At 34.7% G+C, this 19,623-nt stretch overlaps 1 protein-coding gene across 3 annotated transcripts in view; it reads left to right on the top strand.

The window, feature by feature from the left end:
• Nucleotides 1–19,623, top strand: part of LOC113522827 (V-type proton ATPase 116 kDa subunit a 1) — a 49,256-nt gene that overhangs the window by 11,702 nt on the left and 17,931 nt on the right. Inside the window, exons 4-6 of one of the 3 annotated variants that reach the window (XM_052899544.1) lie at nucleotides 253–341; nucleotides 1,143–1,181; nucleotides 19,125–19,251. In XM_052899544.1, coding sequence (XP_052755504.1) covers nucleotides 253–341; nucleotides 1,143–1,181; nucleotides 19,125–19,251 — 255 coding nt within the window. The remainder of the gene's footprint in view (nucleotides 1–252; nucleotides 342–1,142; nucleotides 1,182–19,124; nucleotides 19,252–19,623) is intronic. The other 2 variants (XM_052899545.1, XM_052899546.1) reach the window with 2 other exon arrangements.

The raw sequence follows: 19,623 nt of genomic DNA, 5'->3' as shown, positions 1-19,623 counted from the left end.
GAACACTATAACTATATGGAGTAGCAACAGACTAACAATACAAGATGCTTTATAGAATGTCAAGTAGCGATAGCTAGGTAAAGCCGCAACTGTCCCAACGACCACGCGGTTTCGGAATGTTTTTCCACAGTGTACCGTTGGTGCTACATTTTTACTACAACAGACAATGGGAACATGCTTGTGTCACATGCGTGTCGGGCTTACTGTGTCCGTCCTGGGCGGTGTCTGTACCTGTCTATGTTTGTCCGATAGCACGAGGGTGGTGCCAATACCACTGAGTCGATGACGCGCGCGCTGATATCCGACGACCCGAACAGACATATCGGACACGTCCAACTAGGGTATGTATGGCTGTGTACATACTACACTAGCAACACCCCCTCACTGACCCGATTTGAATGTTATCACCAATTAAACCGTAGTTGAAGCAAATTATGAAGCATTAAATGTTACAAGCTTAGTTTTGGAATTGGCCAAGTTGAATATACCAACTACAGTTTAAATACGATCACTCGATCTGGCTCCCTAGATCACGTTTCATGCTCACGTCACGTCTGTGTGGGTGCATCACAGGTTGTTTTTCATAACGTTGATACGTTTACGATTAATGACTTCAATAGTACACACACAGACGCGCATATCATTCTCAATCAAGGTGTTCACATAAAGGAGACAGTTTTATTATTTGATAAATTTCGTCTACGTATACGATTATGTTTACTTTTTTTTTACGTTGTTGTCATGAAGTTTTACGCTTTTTACAAGCTATATGTGAACACCAATTACTTGCTGATACGTGACTGTAAAATCTTCAATTATTATAATTTAACGAAAAGCAATGAAATGAAATAATGACTAATTAAATGTAACGTGATTTAAGAGCAAGACGTCAACTATATAGTAATCGACACTGAAAATAATCTTAAAATTAATAATGCATGCAAAAGTCACTCTTGCAAACTTGTAAATATGGCCCATTGTTGAATTTAAAGATGAAATTCAGAATATTTAAATTCCCCATGAACGAATAACTATAAATATATTGCAGGGTTAACATTACTATTGTTCTCTGACAATTTAAAGTTTTGTTTAGCTGTTGTGTTGTATAATGGCTAATTTGTAATGCTTGATCTATTCTCTAGTTTACGGGATAAGCAAGAATCTTTGGAATTCCTGCCTTGGTTAGTAGCGTACATTGTATTATTGTAGTTGTATTTAGTAGTATGTGGAGGGATATAAGATATATATATATATATATGTTTCGTCTGTGAAGTTGGAGATTGTGCACTTGTAACGCTTGGACAAAATTCAAAATGACCTTTTCAATTTTGTCAACACACGGGGAGACAATGGAGCGATCATGTGATAAGACAATTATTTACTCACAATCACTTTGCTTACTAACACTTCACTCCAATGTCACAGTAACATATTATTAAACATCATAAATGTGCGTTGTCAAGGTAACCTGGACTTCAAGAATAGATAATGGCTCTAGGTGCGAATATTGTAAATGCTGTAAATTTTCTATCGTTATATACGCAAACTTTCTTTTCACTATCCTCCGACTGTCATGGCATTAACATAATCAAATAAAACAATCGAACTTCAGACATCATAAAATTATTTTGCACTCTGAGATGGAAACTAATTACTTTTTCTCAAACATGCTTGGAAATGTGAGCATTATTTGGACAATCTTCTTCGAGATAAATCAAAATTGCCGTACCGGCCAGATACATGCGGACAGCGGCCGGCAAAAGTTGTATGAAAATCCATATCTGTCGTGTTTTGCGGCCAGATAAAAAGTAAAATTGTGTTTTTGATTTCCGCGCATTGTTTGAGAAAAGTACTATACAAGCCTTGGCCACAACTAGGCATTGATGGACTTACGTATGTGTGCCTCGGCTGTGCCTTGGCGCACATTTGCACGTTCGTTTATCAATGCCTCAGTTGCTGGCCGCTGCAGTAATGTACTATTAATTCTATTGAAAGCGTTTGATTTCAAATCAGAAATATCATCAAAGATATTTGCAAAGGGCAAACTTGTGTGCTTGTTGGTTTTTAGTAAGTGCCATAATATCTTGTCACTTAATGAATTGCTTAATTAATTAAGTGTCATTCTACGTATTTGTATTTATTTCATATCCCATAACTATTTTTATATCTCTTAATAGTGAAACGAAAGTTGTGAAATGGAATTTCGTCCACCCTTTTATAAAGTTCTAACAGCGTCTTGGTACGAGTGCCTTAGTTATTAATGTCACTTTGTGTATATTTCCTTTTTATTTCAGCCTACTCGTGTTATTCATTCATCTTTTATCTTTTACAGCCATGTAATTCTGTACTTGTTTAAATTTTGTTTAAACAAAAGAATTACGTGTATTACCTATACGCGCTTATATTTGGCCTTGAATGGATATTGATAACATCAACTATATACCTTTAAGTCTGAAGTTAATCAATTATAATAATTCAAACAATAAAAGTTAAACATACAATAATAAATGTTCCAAATTAAACAGCAGGTTAGTTCTAACGAAGTTCCTTTTCCATAACCTTTTTTCTATATCCAACCCGTTATCTAATCTCAGGATTTCCAAGCTAATCTTAGAACCTACCAGAATCATTTATGCGTACTCTTTTAAATTCATTAAATGTAAATCTAATGACATAATAGCCATCTTTATTTTTAGCATCTCCTTATTATTTAATAGGATTTATGTTCTACATATACAAAATTTATTGTATATACATTTTATTATTGTTTCTAATGGTATCTAATACTTTGTCGCGTCTGCGTACCATCCGCGGATATCGCTCGAGCTATTTGTACTGACGGCGTGCTATCGTATGTACATACACTTTGCATCACAATAACTTCAGTGAGATGTGACGACTCTTGTTAAATGGTTATTAATATGCTATCATGAGAGCTGAGGCCATTGTGTCATTTACAAAAGGAGGCAGGCACATCACTGAATAATACATAATTATTGTTATATACGCTTTTTGTTATTTTCAAGATCATCTATGTATATTAATAACGTAAATCCGTAAATAATCACAATAATTAGACTATATTCAAGGCAACTGTTGTGTTAGTCTCACACTTTCGTGATATTGTTGACTGATAATGATGCAGTACAAACTGGTTAAACAAATTGCAAAATTTATGTAGTGCCCTATCTAACATCGTATCAAATTTGTTACTATCAGTACATCACATTTTATCAATTTTATACTTCAATCTCAAATTTCATCTGGAATGAAAAAGATGAAAAATAAATCTCCCGTGATTTTTGATAAAGGTTCACTTCAAGAAATGTTTGTATCTTATCTTTGCTTCGTATAATGCAGGCTTAACCTTAAATATCTATGGTTCGTTACCAGACGATTTAACGACTTTGCTAGAGAAGATTTCTCTGTACAATGCTATTTCTAATTTAACTGATTATTGTTAGTTTACTTAGATATTTGATATTTTTTATGTTTCTTTAGACTTCGATCTTCGAAATTGATCGTAGAATTATTATGAACAATATGAAACCAATATTAGGCATCTATACAATTGCTGTAACATTACCTACATAGCAGTGTCAAAAAAGGCTTCAACTTTAAAAATATGATTTCTATCAGTCACTATAATTTGTTTATTGTTCTTTAATTCTTATTAAATAACTTGTAATTAAGCGATTAAAAACACTTGCAAAATGACTAACAAATACAGTCAAATAAATCTCTTCATCTTCTTAAGTCAGTTTGAATATATCGATATGGAGACTAAATGTGCATAACTAAAGAGAAAACTTTTTAAATTTGTAACTTTTTGATGACGTAAGGAAGCCATCATTATTACTGTATTGTTGATCTAATATATTCTCCAAACTATGCAATGATCTCGTATATAGGACAGGTTTAATATCCTCCCTCCATTCGCATCTCGTTTTGTATGCGTTTAGATATATGGATATTGATCATTAGCCAACATTTGCTAAATATTTCTCGTGGGCATATTCCGGAGGGCATGACGTAACATGAGCAGAACACACGTAGAGGTTTCCATACCCTCGCTCATAAATGTTCCAATCGCTCTTCTAGTATTTCTAGTAGTTTCCTCAAAACTGAGCGTCGTGACCCCAAGTATGCTCCACTTGGTGAATACTGTCCAGGCTTCCTGTTTTGACCTAAATAAGATAATAAAAGAAATTTTATCAAAATTGGTTCACTGGTTTGGATTTTAAACCAAAATAACTTGTTCATGGTTGTGATTATTAGTTTTGAAAGAATAGGAAAGCAGAGAGTCAATATTTTATTTTTTATTCAGTTTTGCCACGATTGAAGTTAATGTTTTACTTTTAAGTAATCTACCTATATGACTGGCTAACCTCCTGATAAAGAGAGATCCTTCGTTAGTACTATTTTATTTTATTTCCTTCTGTGAACTATCACACTATTATATATGTACAGGTATCTGTTCCTATAAAGTTTCATGAAAATCGGATTTAGCTCCATAAGTTACGACACTATCACAAACATAATACATAATGATATTAAGAGATCTCTTTTTTAGCTATTTAGCTACAGAACGCTAAAAAAATTGACAGACATTTATTAGTAGTCCTAAAGAGATCATTAGTTTCAAGAAATAATAATGATGCTAATTCCTTCCATAGATCATTTTGCAATGATTCTATCGATTGGGTGCCAATGCGTTTGTCACGACTGTACAGGTCGATGTTCTTGTAACTGTTCTCAAAAAATATATAATCAATGAAACAGTTATAATTTCAGAAGTACCACTATTTGTACTAGGTCTCGTAATCTATTGCTATTAATCTATTGCAATGGTACGATGATGAATTGAAAGTTCTACACGTATCTCAATAACCTTGCTTAGTAAATACTGACACAATATTATTTAGCTAATGAAACGTCGGAGATCAATATCTTTATTTTCCATGCTGTTCACATCTGTGTGTAGTTTGTTTCCACAGTTTATCAGAATGTCTGTCAGTTTTATCGGCTATTCCCAGTATGAATGCAATGCCATTGTTTAGGCTGGACAATGCATTTTTTTTAGTAACAGAATCGAAAGTTGGTTTTTTCCTTGTACGTCCTATTGAATGGAGACACTGAATTTATCTAATAAATTTGTTTTTAAACGCGTCGGTTACATTGCGAATTTGATCAAGGTTTGTCATATTTTCTTCTTTCTATAAAAGGTCTTTTTTAGTAACCATTGTCTATTAATAATTTATAAAAGACGGGAATTACCGCGACCATACGCGACGTGATATTTACTTATTTATCGATTTCGAACATGACAATATGAATATGGGACCAAAACGAAAGCAAATAATCAACTCCATAAAGAATTTCCAAAAATGGTTCAGAATTGATGATACAGTATTGTTGTTATGAAAGCCTTATACATTTTGAAAGCAAATCAAGTACATGTAGCCTTGCACTAAACAATGTCCACAGTAGTAGTAAATAAATAGGTACATTTATACAGACAGACAATCATTTGAACAATTGGATACGATATTAAGTTACAGGGTCAAGTTGAAAACCGTGTTATAAATGTAACGTCGTTCATCTTAATTGTACAATGATAAAAATTACGCTAACTGATAATAAATTTATCGTATCTTTCTTTATTTATTTTTAACGTGGCGCTACAGTTTCCTATTGTACTGTTATATAATGGTACATAATATTATTGTTGCTACGGCTTAGTATGATAACGTTACTGCTATTTTTTTTTTTATGTTAGAAGTCATGTTTTTATACCAGCATCATAAGTCATAAAATTGATTCTGTCATTATTTCCCTTGTCTGTCAATCGTACTATTTTTCTTTTCATTTAAAAGTTTTCTTTTGTCGGTGCAATTAATTCATGCATTTTTCTCCAGCCAACTCCATCCCAGGCCATAGCTTTGACCTCCCTATACGACATGACACCTAGTGTTTCCTTTATCTTTTCCATTATTTCAATTATCAATCGTAATCAATAAACTATATTTTAGCTATTGATTTATTTTATTAGAATTTTCTTGTCTCTCCTTTTTGTGTTCTGGTCCAACCAAATTTTAATTCGCATTTGACAAGCGTTATGATACTCGATACTAGGGTTGTCATTAGTAAAATAGATAAACCACGATCCGAAGTGTTTTAATAGTTATCGGAAAATTTTACCTCGTTAGCAGATACAATAAAATTGCTTTAAGAGGACATAGAACTGATTTTAAAATTTGAAAAAGATATTTTAAACATTAAAACTGAAAAACTGGCCCTGACGCTGCTCCACCGCCCTCCAAAGAAGAACACATACGAGGAAACCCGAAAAGATAGCAACCCTACTCTTATCTTACAAATTAATTACCCTGTAAATTAAATTTTTACAACCATAAAATTAATTATCGTGACGCGATCATGCACACCACATCACGGAAGAGATGCTTGATCATTTGTTTTATCGTGTATCCTTAGCGTGCTTTTTTATGCGATTACGCCAAAGCAAAATGGTTGAATTTGAGTCTGACACAATCCTATGAATCCTCACTTAATGTACTATTAGTTTTCTAAAGTTTTCTTCCTTTAACGGAATTATTATAATTATCTATTAAACGTTTGCTACAAAACAAACTACAAAATTCTATCAGACGCCCTTTATGGAAAGGTCCATTTCTCTGATATCCCTATAATCAAAGTTCAAATATTTTGACATATGATTGCCATAAAGTATCGAAATTAATTTCGGAAAGTTATGCCAATTCCATGCAAATTGAAATACGCTTTGTCTAAATACTCATAGTTTGTGATTTGTTTGAAGAATTTACTTTTAGAAAAGAGAATCGAGCCCGGGACCTCGGATCTCGAACCGGTACTGAAATCACCTATCAGGTGATTTGTAATAGCTCTATACCATTACAATGTAACACCATTAACCTTGGACGAACCTTTGGATAATGATTGAACAACCATTATATACTAGATTTTAATAAAATTTACGACAGTACTACTACCGCCGTTTACAAGCAGCCATAAAAGGCTTATGGGACACTTTGCAACAATATTTGAATGAATAACACGAGTATTTATTGTACAGTCAGTAACGATATTAAGCGCTTTAATACTTTGTCACAGAATGGTTTATAAGCTAATGGAAGATTTTGAAATGAATTAGTATTAAAGTGTTTACATATTTTTCGTCTGACTGTACTATATTCATATGGGTTCTTAGCAAAAGTAACCTATTCCGTCTCATTATTAATATTTATACTTATACCAGTAACTAATATAAATATAAGAACTATTTTCTTTTTATATATTATACTGGGACATGTATAGGTTACTTATGAGATGACAAATTACAAAATGTTTTATTTAATCACGGATGAAACAAAATACCAACTAAATATCAAATTTATAATAGATAATAACTTTCCGTTTGACCATAAATCTGGTCTCGAACCTGTATTCGTCAGCTATGCAATGGGTGCGTTTCCAATTATGTCATGTGAGGAATTCTATCAGTTGGTAAACTTTTGCCTTTTTCTACCATTCTACCATATTATAAATTATTAGCTTTTGGGATGCTTTGCAATAGGGTTACATTTTTTTTTTAATTAAATCCTGTCAATCTAGATTGTAGTTTAAATTATGTATATGTAAGATTTCTGTTTACTGACGTTTAAAATGTTTTCAAACAAAATTATCAATATAAGAACAGTACGTGCTTGTTTGTTTAGATCATATGCAACGGTTTTAACTCTACACGTCGTTTTAACACAGTTTTCAATTCCAGATACATGTTTCTACATATAATGTATACATTACGAACGCTATTTACAATATTTATATATTTTTATGAGTAAATTTTTAGATACTAAACTATTTGTAATCGAGAGGATTCATTTAACAAATTTTACCACATAAGTGGCGTCTTACCACATAAGTAAAAAGTTTTCAAACTTGAGAGACCTGTTCAAAATGAAAACTTCCTAGTCTCAAGAAGATTATGTATGTGTGTGTTGCTGTAAATCACAGAGTTTCAGATTAGATATCTCCACTGCGGCGAGTAAAGTTAGGTAATCTTATTATATGGCATTTGTCCAGTAACATAATATTTAAAATATATACTTACTAAAAAAAAAAGTAGCCTATAGCACACAGGGATAATATACCTTTCTAACCGTAAACGAAATTTCAATAAAGGATCAGTAGTACCGGAGATTACCTCGAACATGCAAACTCACAAATTATCCTCTTTATAATATTAGTATAAATTTATATCAAGCACTTATTGCTTAATTAAATTGGATTTAATAAACATTGCTCTATATATTGAAATAAAATTTATTTTCTAAATAATTGAACTTCCGACTACACTGTAATGGCAGTCGTCTGTCTACGACAGCGAACCATTCCGGCCAAAAGTCCGCTGTTCAGAAGGGACATATCTTCGCATAATTTTCTGGAAGCCGGAATTTTTTTAATTGTTTATTCATTATAGGTAACTTATTAAATTACCGAATATTTAATTATGCTTAATTTTTTCCCCCACATCTTTTTTTTTTTTTATACAACATAGAATTGCAAACAAGCTGACGGCCCACCTAATGGAAAGTGGTAACTGTCGCCTATAGACATGAGCAGTACCATGGACATAACAGAGTATACTGTTTCGCCCATGATACCCCCCATGCGTTGCCATTCCTGAGGACTCAGGTGTTATTCCTCTGTACCCTGTAAATTCACGCCATATCCCACCCTTCAAACCGAAACACAGCCATGCAAACACAACTGTTTCACGGTGGAAACACGAATGGGACAGAGGTACCCAAGCAATCGACTTTTGTACAAAGTCTCCATCTGTCCGTTTTCTGCATCAATGTCTTGATCATTGAAAGCTTGTAACCGATAGACGTAAGCGAAAGATTCTCTCCGTGTAAGCTATATACTTGCAATGAGTAAATTAATTTACCAGACTAAAATTAACGTCAATGACTGTCTCTTATCGAACTTAAAGACCGGAGTAGACGGGGCGACTTAAGGAAAATGTACACAAATAAAGAACTTTTGTCGCCAGGTAAAATATCCCATGTCTACGTAGGCCATAATTCTTGATAACAGACAAAGCTCTCAACTGCAGTATGCCGTCTAGTTTGTAGTAACATTCCGAAAAACGGCGATCGACAGTCAAATATAAACTGTTTACGTAGACAGCCAGTGTTGGTATGTGGCCAAGGCGACGGGCGTCTACGTCACAGCCGCAAGCAGGAAATCTATGGAAATCGTCGTTAGTAAACCGAGAATACTTGGATACATCGGTTTACTGCTGTAGAACGTAGTAGAATGAGTTTGTAACATACATATAAATATTTTCATATGTAGTAATTTATATAAAGAAATGTAGATGATTAAGAGAATTTAGACTCCATTGTTATTCTCCATTCATAAGGATTTGAAACTAGTCTTAGGTTGTAAAATGGAATGATAACCCCGCTTGCGCTATTGATATTTGCTGGCGGTGTCCAGTGAAGAGTGATGGGCGAGGTCAGTGGGCTCATCGTGGAATTCGTCACGATGGGCTAACTGTCCTGTCTTCATCCTAAGCCATCATCTGTCACTGGTGTCTCGCCAGTTTATACCGTTAGCGCAAACGGGGATACCATACCTTTTACAGCCATAAAAAGTCCTGTAATCATGGATGACATCAAAATAAGATTACATAATCAATTTCATGTCTCCGTTTTCGCGGTGTCGATTATGTAGCTTATCATTGCAAGTGATAAGATATATACTGTCCAAATACTCGTATTATAGTACACTTGTCCGAATTAAAATCGTCGTGTGCGTATAGCAGTAATACGGCCTTACTGTACTTATACTATACAATTGTATCGTTACATTTATTAATTGTGTTTGCATTATTCCCTATGTTGTATAATATAAATAAAATATACTAATTAAATCATTTAACGACTATAAACTTGTTTGTAACCAGAAGTAGTTTTAAAATTAATGAATCTTTTAAATGTTTGTGTCAAAAGTGTTCACTTTGTCACGTGTCTTCAAACTTAAAATGTCCGGTTCCTAAATTATATGTTTTCTTTAATAGTAAAATTTCTTCTTTAGAAGTCAAAGGGTGAGGAATGGGTAGCAGCGTACCTCTTAAAATATTTCTATAGCCTGACTGCGGTTACCAATTTGCCTGCCAAGCGTGGCAACTACTAGCAAAACACTTAAAAGCTGGTATGATGACGATGATTATAGACAAAAGGCAAAAGAATTTTTCGATAGATAAGTAATCATTATTGTCTACATCAAATAGAACGAAACCGCGAGCACCTTCTTTCTTTCTCGTGAGATTATTAACGAAGTTGTATCTAATTCAGGGGCGATAACTTCTAAAAATCGCGTGGCTACTCAAGCTCTTTTGATAACTAGGTGCATCATAATAATTTCAGCTGAAAGACAGACACAGCTTGCTGAGCCAGCATTTATCGACTCATTTTTTACGTAACTTACGTTACACAAAGAAGGAATAAGCTAAGGAAATGAAAGAACTCATGCTAAAATGCTTTCATAGACGTTTTCGATACTTCGTTCTCATTCCCTTTAAGACGTGTTTAATGTATGTATATAGTTTTCAAATAAGGCCTGGGTTTTTCTCACCTTTATTATACTAGTCGCGTACACGTTTGTTTAGCATTTTGAATGAGAATTGTTAGAACGTGATAAGTGGTGATTCCAAATAAGTTCAATCATCATATATTCTCGTGATTTTACTCTAATTGTATTATCTAGACCCACTTGAACATTTTTAAAAATTTTATGCCCCCATACATAATTTTTCCCGATAAAGTTTATTTGACGACTCTAATCGCCCTTTGGGAACGTCAAACGAAATTATACTTAATAAATATTTACAGCATTTTTTTATTATTTACTTTTTTTTTTTTTTGTTAAATTTGGCACTGATATCTACTCCTAACATTGCATTTAAATAGCTCGGAGCAAGAGAGTTAAAATCGCTTCTAGTCAATTTTTTATTGACTATCAAATTGCCCCCCTGTGGGACGTGGGCCCCACGTTGGGAAATACCGATCTAGCATCTTTATATATATTACAGGCGGTGATATATAATACTATTAGGAGTATGTATTTATTGTGAAATGGGATTCAAGAAAACTCAATGGTGCAATAGGTAATATTGCCTAGATACCCTAAAATGATTTTTTTTTTGGTGTGTGAAAATGGAATGGTAACCCTGCCTGCGTTAACGGGATACGCTGGCGAGGCACCAGTGAGGGGTGATCGATGAGAATGAAAACAGGCCCATCATGATGAATTCATCAGGAATTAACCATGATAGTTTCCAGGGGGAACCACGAAGAGGTCGACCTGGTTGGGTATATTGCTAGCAATGGGATTTTTAATCTCCATTGCTAACAATCCCTTTCCCCCCACCTTACAATGATTAATTTTTTTGGATATCTCACATCTTTACATAACATCATTATAAATGTGAAAGTGAGTTTGTTTGTTACCTGTCAGCGACTTAACGCATATCCAATCGCTATGAAGTTTTGGTATACACGTACTATATGGGATCAAGAAGGATGATGGAATTATTATGGTCAGTGAAAACATTTCGGCCACGCGAATTCGCGGTTAAAAGCTAGTTGTAAATATTTCGTGTTTCTATACAAATTAAAAAGAAATCGACACGGCGATAAACTCTTTCGATTCGGGGGGAAAGGGACTTAAAAAATCGAATTTATAAACTGTGAGACTGAGAATCTCATTGCTAGCAATATACTCAACCAGGTCGACCTCCTCCTGAATTCCTGATGAATTCATCATGATGGGCTAACTGGCCTGTTTTCATTCCTATCTATCACCCTTAACTGGTGCCTCGCCAGCGTATCCCGTTAGCGCAGGCGGGGTTACCATACCATTTGCACCCATTAAAAAAAAAAACTTTCGATTCAACCTCTTTTAGAAGACGCTTAAAAATCGAATAAACTGTGGATTCAGGATTCTCTCACTTGCTCCAACTCTATTCGCAGTATCGAAACCTATGTACACAACTAATGTCAAATATAATATACTGCTAATGAATAACATATAAATACTTATTATATAATATTACTGTATTAAGTTGAATCAGCAATAGTAAATACAGACTAGGAAATTACCATGACAGGCTTATCAAATCTGATATACATTAGGAATGTTTTTTTTATCGTTCTTTTTTTTGTAAAATTATTATATAAGTATATTAATAAAATATATTATGCTTTGATGATATTTTTAATCTTATCATTAACGGGGATCCGTAGTGAGAGACGAGGACTATGTTTTATGTATATATAAACAAAAACATAGTAACAAATAGATCACATAACAAATATTTATCTACAAACATATTCGTCTATTTTCGTGTGGCCCCGGCATAGTATATTTCATTTCGTTCAAGTCATTTGCTTGGGGTACCTCTGTCCTATTCGTGTTTCAACCGTAACGCAGTTGTGTTTGCATGGCTGTGTTTCGGTTCGAAGGGTGGGATATGGCGTGTATTTACAGGGTACAGAGGAATAACACCTGAGTCCTCAGGAATGACAACGCATGGAGGGTATCATGGGCGAAACAGTATACTCTGTTATGTCCATGGTACTGCTCATGTCTATAAGCGATGGTTACCACTTTCCATCAGGTGGGCCGTCAGCTTGTTTGCCGTTCTAAGTTGTATAAAAAAAATTATTGTGTAAACAAAGCTTTTATGAAAAACAATACGTAACAGTTGAATTCTTGTGGAGCTCCACAAGGATAAGAGTTCACGAGTATGACGGTACAAATATAGTAAACATTTTCTGTTTACAAGCACTAATTTTGAACTATTTCAATAGTATGTGTTTTTAATAACTACATGTTTAAATTACGTGTAATTAGATCGAGAAAGCTCACAATTATGTGTTTGTAGATGAAATACAGTGAAAAAAATGAAAAGCAGAGAATTGGGCTGGCCTTGTAATAGTACAGTGTAAGGAATGACTAGTAGTTCAATACTTATATCGTGCCCCGAATTATTACATGAAAATTTGCATTGATCTCTTTAAAAATGTTTGTTGAACAACACAACTGTTTGGGAAGGGGGGGGGGAAGGGATTGTTAGTAATAAAGACTAAGAATCCCATTGCTAGGCAATATATCCAACCTGGTCGACCTAGTTTCGAGATTAATTCAATATCATGATGGGCTCTGCATTCTCATCGATTAAATTATTTCTTTCTCATCCAATAAAAAAAAAAAAACTGGGAAGTTTTCTAAACTGTGGCAATAGTTTCGAGCAATATGACGTATTATTATTACCGTATCAGGAAATGATTATTCTCACAATTGCCACATGTCGATCAACATTTGATGCGGATTATAGGTTATCGCAAATAAATAGAACATCAGATTACGCAGACAGTGTGTTTGCGAAATGTTTTATCAACGTTATTATATAAATCAATTGTATTACGCCAATTTTTTGCTGGTCAATATTTAGGCTTAAATACGTACAAATCTTTATGGTCTCGGGATAGAATAGGCCACCCCTTCCTTTCCCGTAGGTGTCGTAAGAGAAGGCTAAGGAACGGCGAGGGATGGGTAGCAGCGTCCCTCTTAAAACGTCTCTAAAGCCTAACTGCGGTTGCTAGTCCGCCTGCCAAGCGTGGCAATTACTGGCAAAACCCCCAAGGGGTAGGCTTATGTACAGCAGTGGACAGTTAAAGGCTGATTTGATGATGACGAGGTAGAAATCAAGTTACGGATTGTGAGAATATAAAGAAAACGCAACACTGTGTATGGTATCAGTTAGGTGCTATTTTTATGTTTGTCACTTCATAACTGCGTCAGTTATAAATCGATTTGTAAAATTATTTTTTTTAACTCAAAGGATATACTTAAAGACAAATTCTATAGAAATTTTATCAAAATCGATTCAGGAAGTTAATTTTTAAATTAAAATAACCATAATTTGTTTTACCACAATTAAAATAGGTTTGTTTTAGCACCACGACTTTAATTTTTATGCAATGGAAAATGTAATCCTTCAATATTCGTATGTGCTGTTCTTTAATATTATCGATTGCTTGGGTACATCTGTCCCATTCGTATTTCTATCGTGAAGCAGTTGTGTTTGCATAGCTGTGTTTCGGTTTGAATGGTGGGATATGGCGTGAATTTACAGGGTACAAAGGAATAACATCTAAGTCCTCAGGAATGGCAACGCATGGGGTGTATCATGGGTGAAACAATATACTCTGTTATGTCCATGGTACTGCTCATGTCTATAGGCGACGGTTACCACTTTCCATTAGGTGGGCCGTTAGCTTGTTTGCCATTCTGAGTTGTATAAAAAAAATATTACCCCTCACTGGTGTATACCAATAGTGCAAGCGGGGACACTATTTCGAACTATTTCATTTTCACCAATTAAAAAAAAAACCTACATAGATGTAGACAATAAGGAAATAAGTCTTAACATATGTATAAACACGTTAACCGGTTTAAAAACTTGTATGGAGACCTGGCTGCATGCCTACACATTATTGGGACAAATGTAGCTACAATAATGTACATATAATAATTATTTATATGTACTAACTACTATCCTTATTTACATTAAATATAACTGAACAGGTTGATGGGGCACGTGGTCCCTTGAAAACCATCGTGCTAAATTCCAGGTGTATTCATCACGATGGGCTAACTGACCCGCCTTTTCATTCTCACCTATCATCACTCGTTGGTGCTCCGTCAGCGTTTACAGTTAGTGCAGGTGAGATTTTTTATGCAACTTAGAATGGCAAACGAGCTGACGGCCCACCTGATGGAAAGTGGTAATCGTCGCCTATAGACATGAGCAGTACCATGGACATAACAGAGTATACTGTTTCGCCCATGATACCCCCCATGCGTTCCCATTCCTGAGGACTCAAGTATTATCCTCTGTACCCTGTAAATTCACACCATATCCCACCCTTCAAATCGAAACAGTCATGCAAACAGGTGCTTTACGATAAGGTGAGATTACCATTCCATACCGGCGACGCGGCCGAAGTCACGGGTAAAAACCGATAATAAATATCGTAATAACTTAGTGGACGGAAAAATTGTAATTTATAAGTACGTAATGTGAATACAGAAGTATCATTAAAGCAACCGCCTACTGCTCGAGTATGAATATAAACGATCAAACAATACAAGTACGTACGTATATAACAGTAGTTCTCCTATAGTTTTTCAAGTCATGCCCATACCATAATACGCTGTATTTATTTGGCACCCATTATCATACGGCGTCCACAATAGTTAGTTAATGTTTCTAACGTCTATGAATCCATATGTTGCATTTATAATGATTTCAAATTGTACAGTTATTGCTTTATTATATGACTTGAATGCTCTCTAAGTAAGATGTTACCGAGGATGTAATCTTGCTAGACATTTTTTATGGATGATAATGAAATGGTAATGATAATTTGGGAAAAGGATTGCTAGTAATAGGGTCTAATTTTCCCATAATTAGTAATACATCCCATCAGGTGGACTCCACGTGGTCTCCCCTGGAAACTATCGTGACTAATTCTAGTGGAATTCGTCACGATTGGCTAACGGATTTGCTTTCAGCGTCACCGCGGGTGATACCCCTCACTGATGTCCCGCCAGCATTTATAGTGTTCCACTACTCTTTTTATTAATGGATGATAATGGAAAGGTAACTCCGCCTGCGCTATTGGTATACGCTGGTGGGGCACCAATAAGGGATGATAGGTGACAATGAAAAGGCAGGTCAGTTAGCCTATCGTGATGAATTAATTCACTTGGAATAGAACACGATAGTTTCCAGGGGGAACCGCGAGGAGGTCGACCTGACAATCCATTATCCCCCCCAAATAAATACTCCTTTTGTTTATGTTTAGACTATCATGCAATTTTTAAAGAGAACTCGAGTCCATGTCTTTCTTATTTTAATGATTATTTTTCCCATTGTTGTTTTGTGGATTTTAAATGCACACAATGTTTGCAAACTTGTCTAATCGTAACGTATTGTATCATTATATCATACCTTTGTTGCCAACCGGCGTTATCTGAAAGTGGGCGACACCCATATTCTATAATTGGTTGTCGATGGCATCCAGCCAAACAGTTATTATTATATATATATTTTTGTATATTACATCTATGTCAAATCTAATAATAATAAAGGTTTATTGCACAAATTTAAATATATATGTATTTATAAGCTGTTACATTATGCCCAGAACATTAGTGCCTAATCTAGGCCTAACCAGTATCATAGACACCATTGCCTTAAATTAGATACATATATTTTCGTGCGGTTTCTGTAAATTACAATAGTACCAAATTAAACAAAAATGAGCTTTATGCTACTTAAATAGGATATCTTTTTTAATTATATATTATTATATTTAAGGTAATAGTCCATAAATAGAGCCCATATCTATAGGCACTATATGGTACCCTTCATACTGAACCCTAAATATTTTTTGTTAATAGAAACCAACCACATAATGAGTAGGTACTAAAGTTTTTATGTCGGTGATCGTTTCCTAACATACCTAATATTATAAGCATAATAACATTTTTTTTTTTTCTATTTTACCTTTATTTATATATTTTTAATTCTCAGTCGGTTTTAAAAATGAATAATAAGAATAAATGAGGTTATTATTACCAGAAGGAGACTTTGTACAAAAGTTGTTTGCTTGGGTACCTCTGTCCAATTCGTGTTTCAACCGTAAAACAGTTGTGTTTGCATGGCTTTGTTTCGGTTTGAAGGGTGGGATATGGCGTGATACGGAGGAATACACCTGAGTCCTCAGGAATGGCAACACATGGGGGGTATCATGGGCGAAATAATATTATGTCCATGGTACTGCTCATGTCTATAGGCGACGGTTATTACTCTCCATGTCTATAGGCGACCGTTACTACTTTCCATAAGGTGGGCCGTCAGCTTGTTTGCCATTCTAAGTTGTATAAAAAAATGAAGATATAGTAAAGACTATGGACTAGAAAATATATTGAATCGTCCGTGAATATTATATATTTGAACAAATTAACTTTTTTCTTAAAAGGAAAACGATAATTATGTTTCAAGGTGAAACCTATCGTCATGGAGTTCTTAGAAATACTAATATCAACATGTCCTTTTGCAGTTTGTAAACATTATATTGCTAATTTGAAAAATAAATTAATTATATCTCCGGCATTCTGTAGAGTATAACTGAAGGGTATTACCTTATCTTATATTCGCATATGGGACCAGCTAAGCCGTTGTACGTCGACCCATCGGGATCTTTTGTGTTTCCCCCTGCCTTATACCATCATTTCATAGATCCTATGTGTTAACGATATCCCTTAGTCTAAGGTATTTGTAGTCCCCTGGCTCTTGATAAGCTATGCCCAATAGACTCATACGCATACTTGCCAACGAATCGCGGTTGCACATCAAGTGTTCCATGGATTCCTGTACATCACCCTTAAAATTACTGATAGATAACTTTCCATTGAGGATTCTTCTTCTCCTATTACAGATTAATAATTCGAAATATACAAAAGAAAACAACTTGAAACGTGAATAAAAATTGTATGGAATCCATAAAGAATTAATATATTTTTTTAGTATAATACTACCGTCATTGGGTTTTGGAAATGTTATACTTTACAGACTAGCACTGTATTATTTAATTATTTGTGTTATTTAAATAAATTTTATTTTATTTTATTAATTAGTCATTGCACATTAATATAGTAAATCGAAAAATTTTGAATTGGAAACGCACTCGGCGAAGATAACTGAGAGGTACGCATTAAAATCCGATATCTGTTTAAAGAATCGATAAAAATAAATAAGAAATTTTAAAATTCCCAAATTGTAACTAGACGATGTTTGTACATGGGAGATATTAAGGAAAAAATTACATGAAGATTCTTAATCTTTGGGAGATATTTAAGAAAAAATCTATGACGATTCTTAATAAGACCAAAAGAGGCCAAAACAATATTTTTTTTTTAGAAATTTTGACTATCTGTATATTTGTTCCGACGTTAAGTACTTATAAACCATTACACCAAATTGGATGCAGTTTTCACAATATTACTCCTGATAGTCTTAATTAAAATCTAGTCTATGGTTTGATATTCCATCTAGAAGTGTTTTTTTTTTTTTGTTTTCTTATTTCTAACATCCATGCATAGGTAAGGAGTAGCGGGCAAAAAGCTAATAATGAATATTTTGATTTTCGAATAGCTGAATTGAATAGATTCTTTTGATGTATTCATATTGATAAACCATTCTTGCATTTGAGTGTAAATAAATACATCTCACTAAAATAGGATGAGTGGTGAAAGCGTTCTATCAAGGCTGATGTTTTGCCCGACTTGAATACTAATCAACATCATTATAATCGCGTGTTTTGCATACTTATACCACACTAAATACGAATTCTTTCATCACATCCATTGCAATACTTCTATATGATAAGGATCGCGTACATTTGCGCATGCGCAATAGGAATGCAACACGAATCGTATTTGAACGAAGCGTGCTTTATCGTAAAAGACCGGTAATAGTGACGTCTTGTGTTCCCGCTGCGCATGCGCACCGGCCGTTTAAATGTCAGCGATCCTTGGGATTCAGAAAGTAGTTTAAATCATATGAATACAGGTATGCCTGTATATACGGGGTTAGTTTTAATGTATGAGCCGGAATCTAATTATTCATAAAACATGAAATATTTAAATTTTTTAAATGATCGAAATCCTGTTTTGAGATTTAAATTATGCTGTGGAATGTGTTTCATTTCCATAAACATGGCTATCTAGGTATTCATTACAACTAACCCTGTGTAAGTATGTAGCACGATCTAAAGAACCCTTCCCGACCAGTCGTCCAACTGACATGCCTGGACAGAGCAACACGTCCCGAATTGTCATGTGACCGTTCGGGACGTGTGATCGTTGGACCACTGGCTGTTGCTTGCACTGTGTATGCTAGCATGTACGGGCTCGTATTAATATGGTTGTGCGTATAGTTTCGTGGCGGGAGTGATCCTGCGCGAGCGCATCCCCGCATTCGAACGGATGCTGTGGCGCGCGTGCCGCGGCAACGTGTTCCTCAGACAGGCGGAGATTGACACGCCGCTTGAAGACCCGTCCTCGGTGAGTGTACCTTAAGACTTCCATTCAGTAGACATGGGTAATAGGGATACCGATCCGATATCTATACAGTGGTACCTCGACATACAAGTTTAATTCATTCCATAACCTTGCTCGTATCTCAAAACAATTTTTTCCCATTTTAATTAATTGAAATGCCATTAATTTGTATTCCCATAAAATCACCTCAGTTGTTTTTGTTAAGTGTAAGTCTGAGGTGGGAGAAACTGTTAGACACCAACATCCACCCCGCATGTTAGGGTCGTGTGCAGCGGTGTAGTGTGCGATTCCGCGTATTTCAATAGATAGATAGATAGATAATTTATTTACATTACTTACAGCACACAAATTACAAAAAAAAAAACATACACATAA

Source organism: Galleria mellonella, unplaced genomic scaffold (assembly GCF_026898425.1).
Source record: "Galleria mellonella isolate WM207_F2 unplaced genomic scaffold, CSIRO_AGI_GalMel_v1 utg574, whole genome shotgun sequence".
In the NCBI taxonomy this organism is placed as follows: domain Eukaryota; kingdom Metazoa; phylum Arthropoda; class Insecta; order Lepidoptera; family Pyralidae; genus Galleria; species Galleria mellonella.
This window is presented reverse-complemented; position numbering and strand designations above follow the sequence as displayed.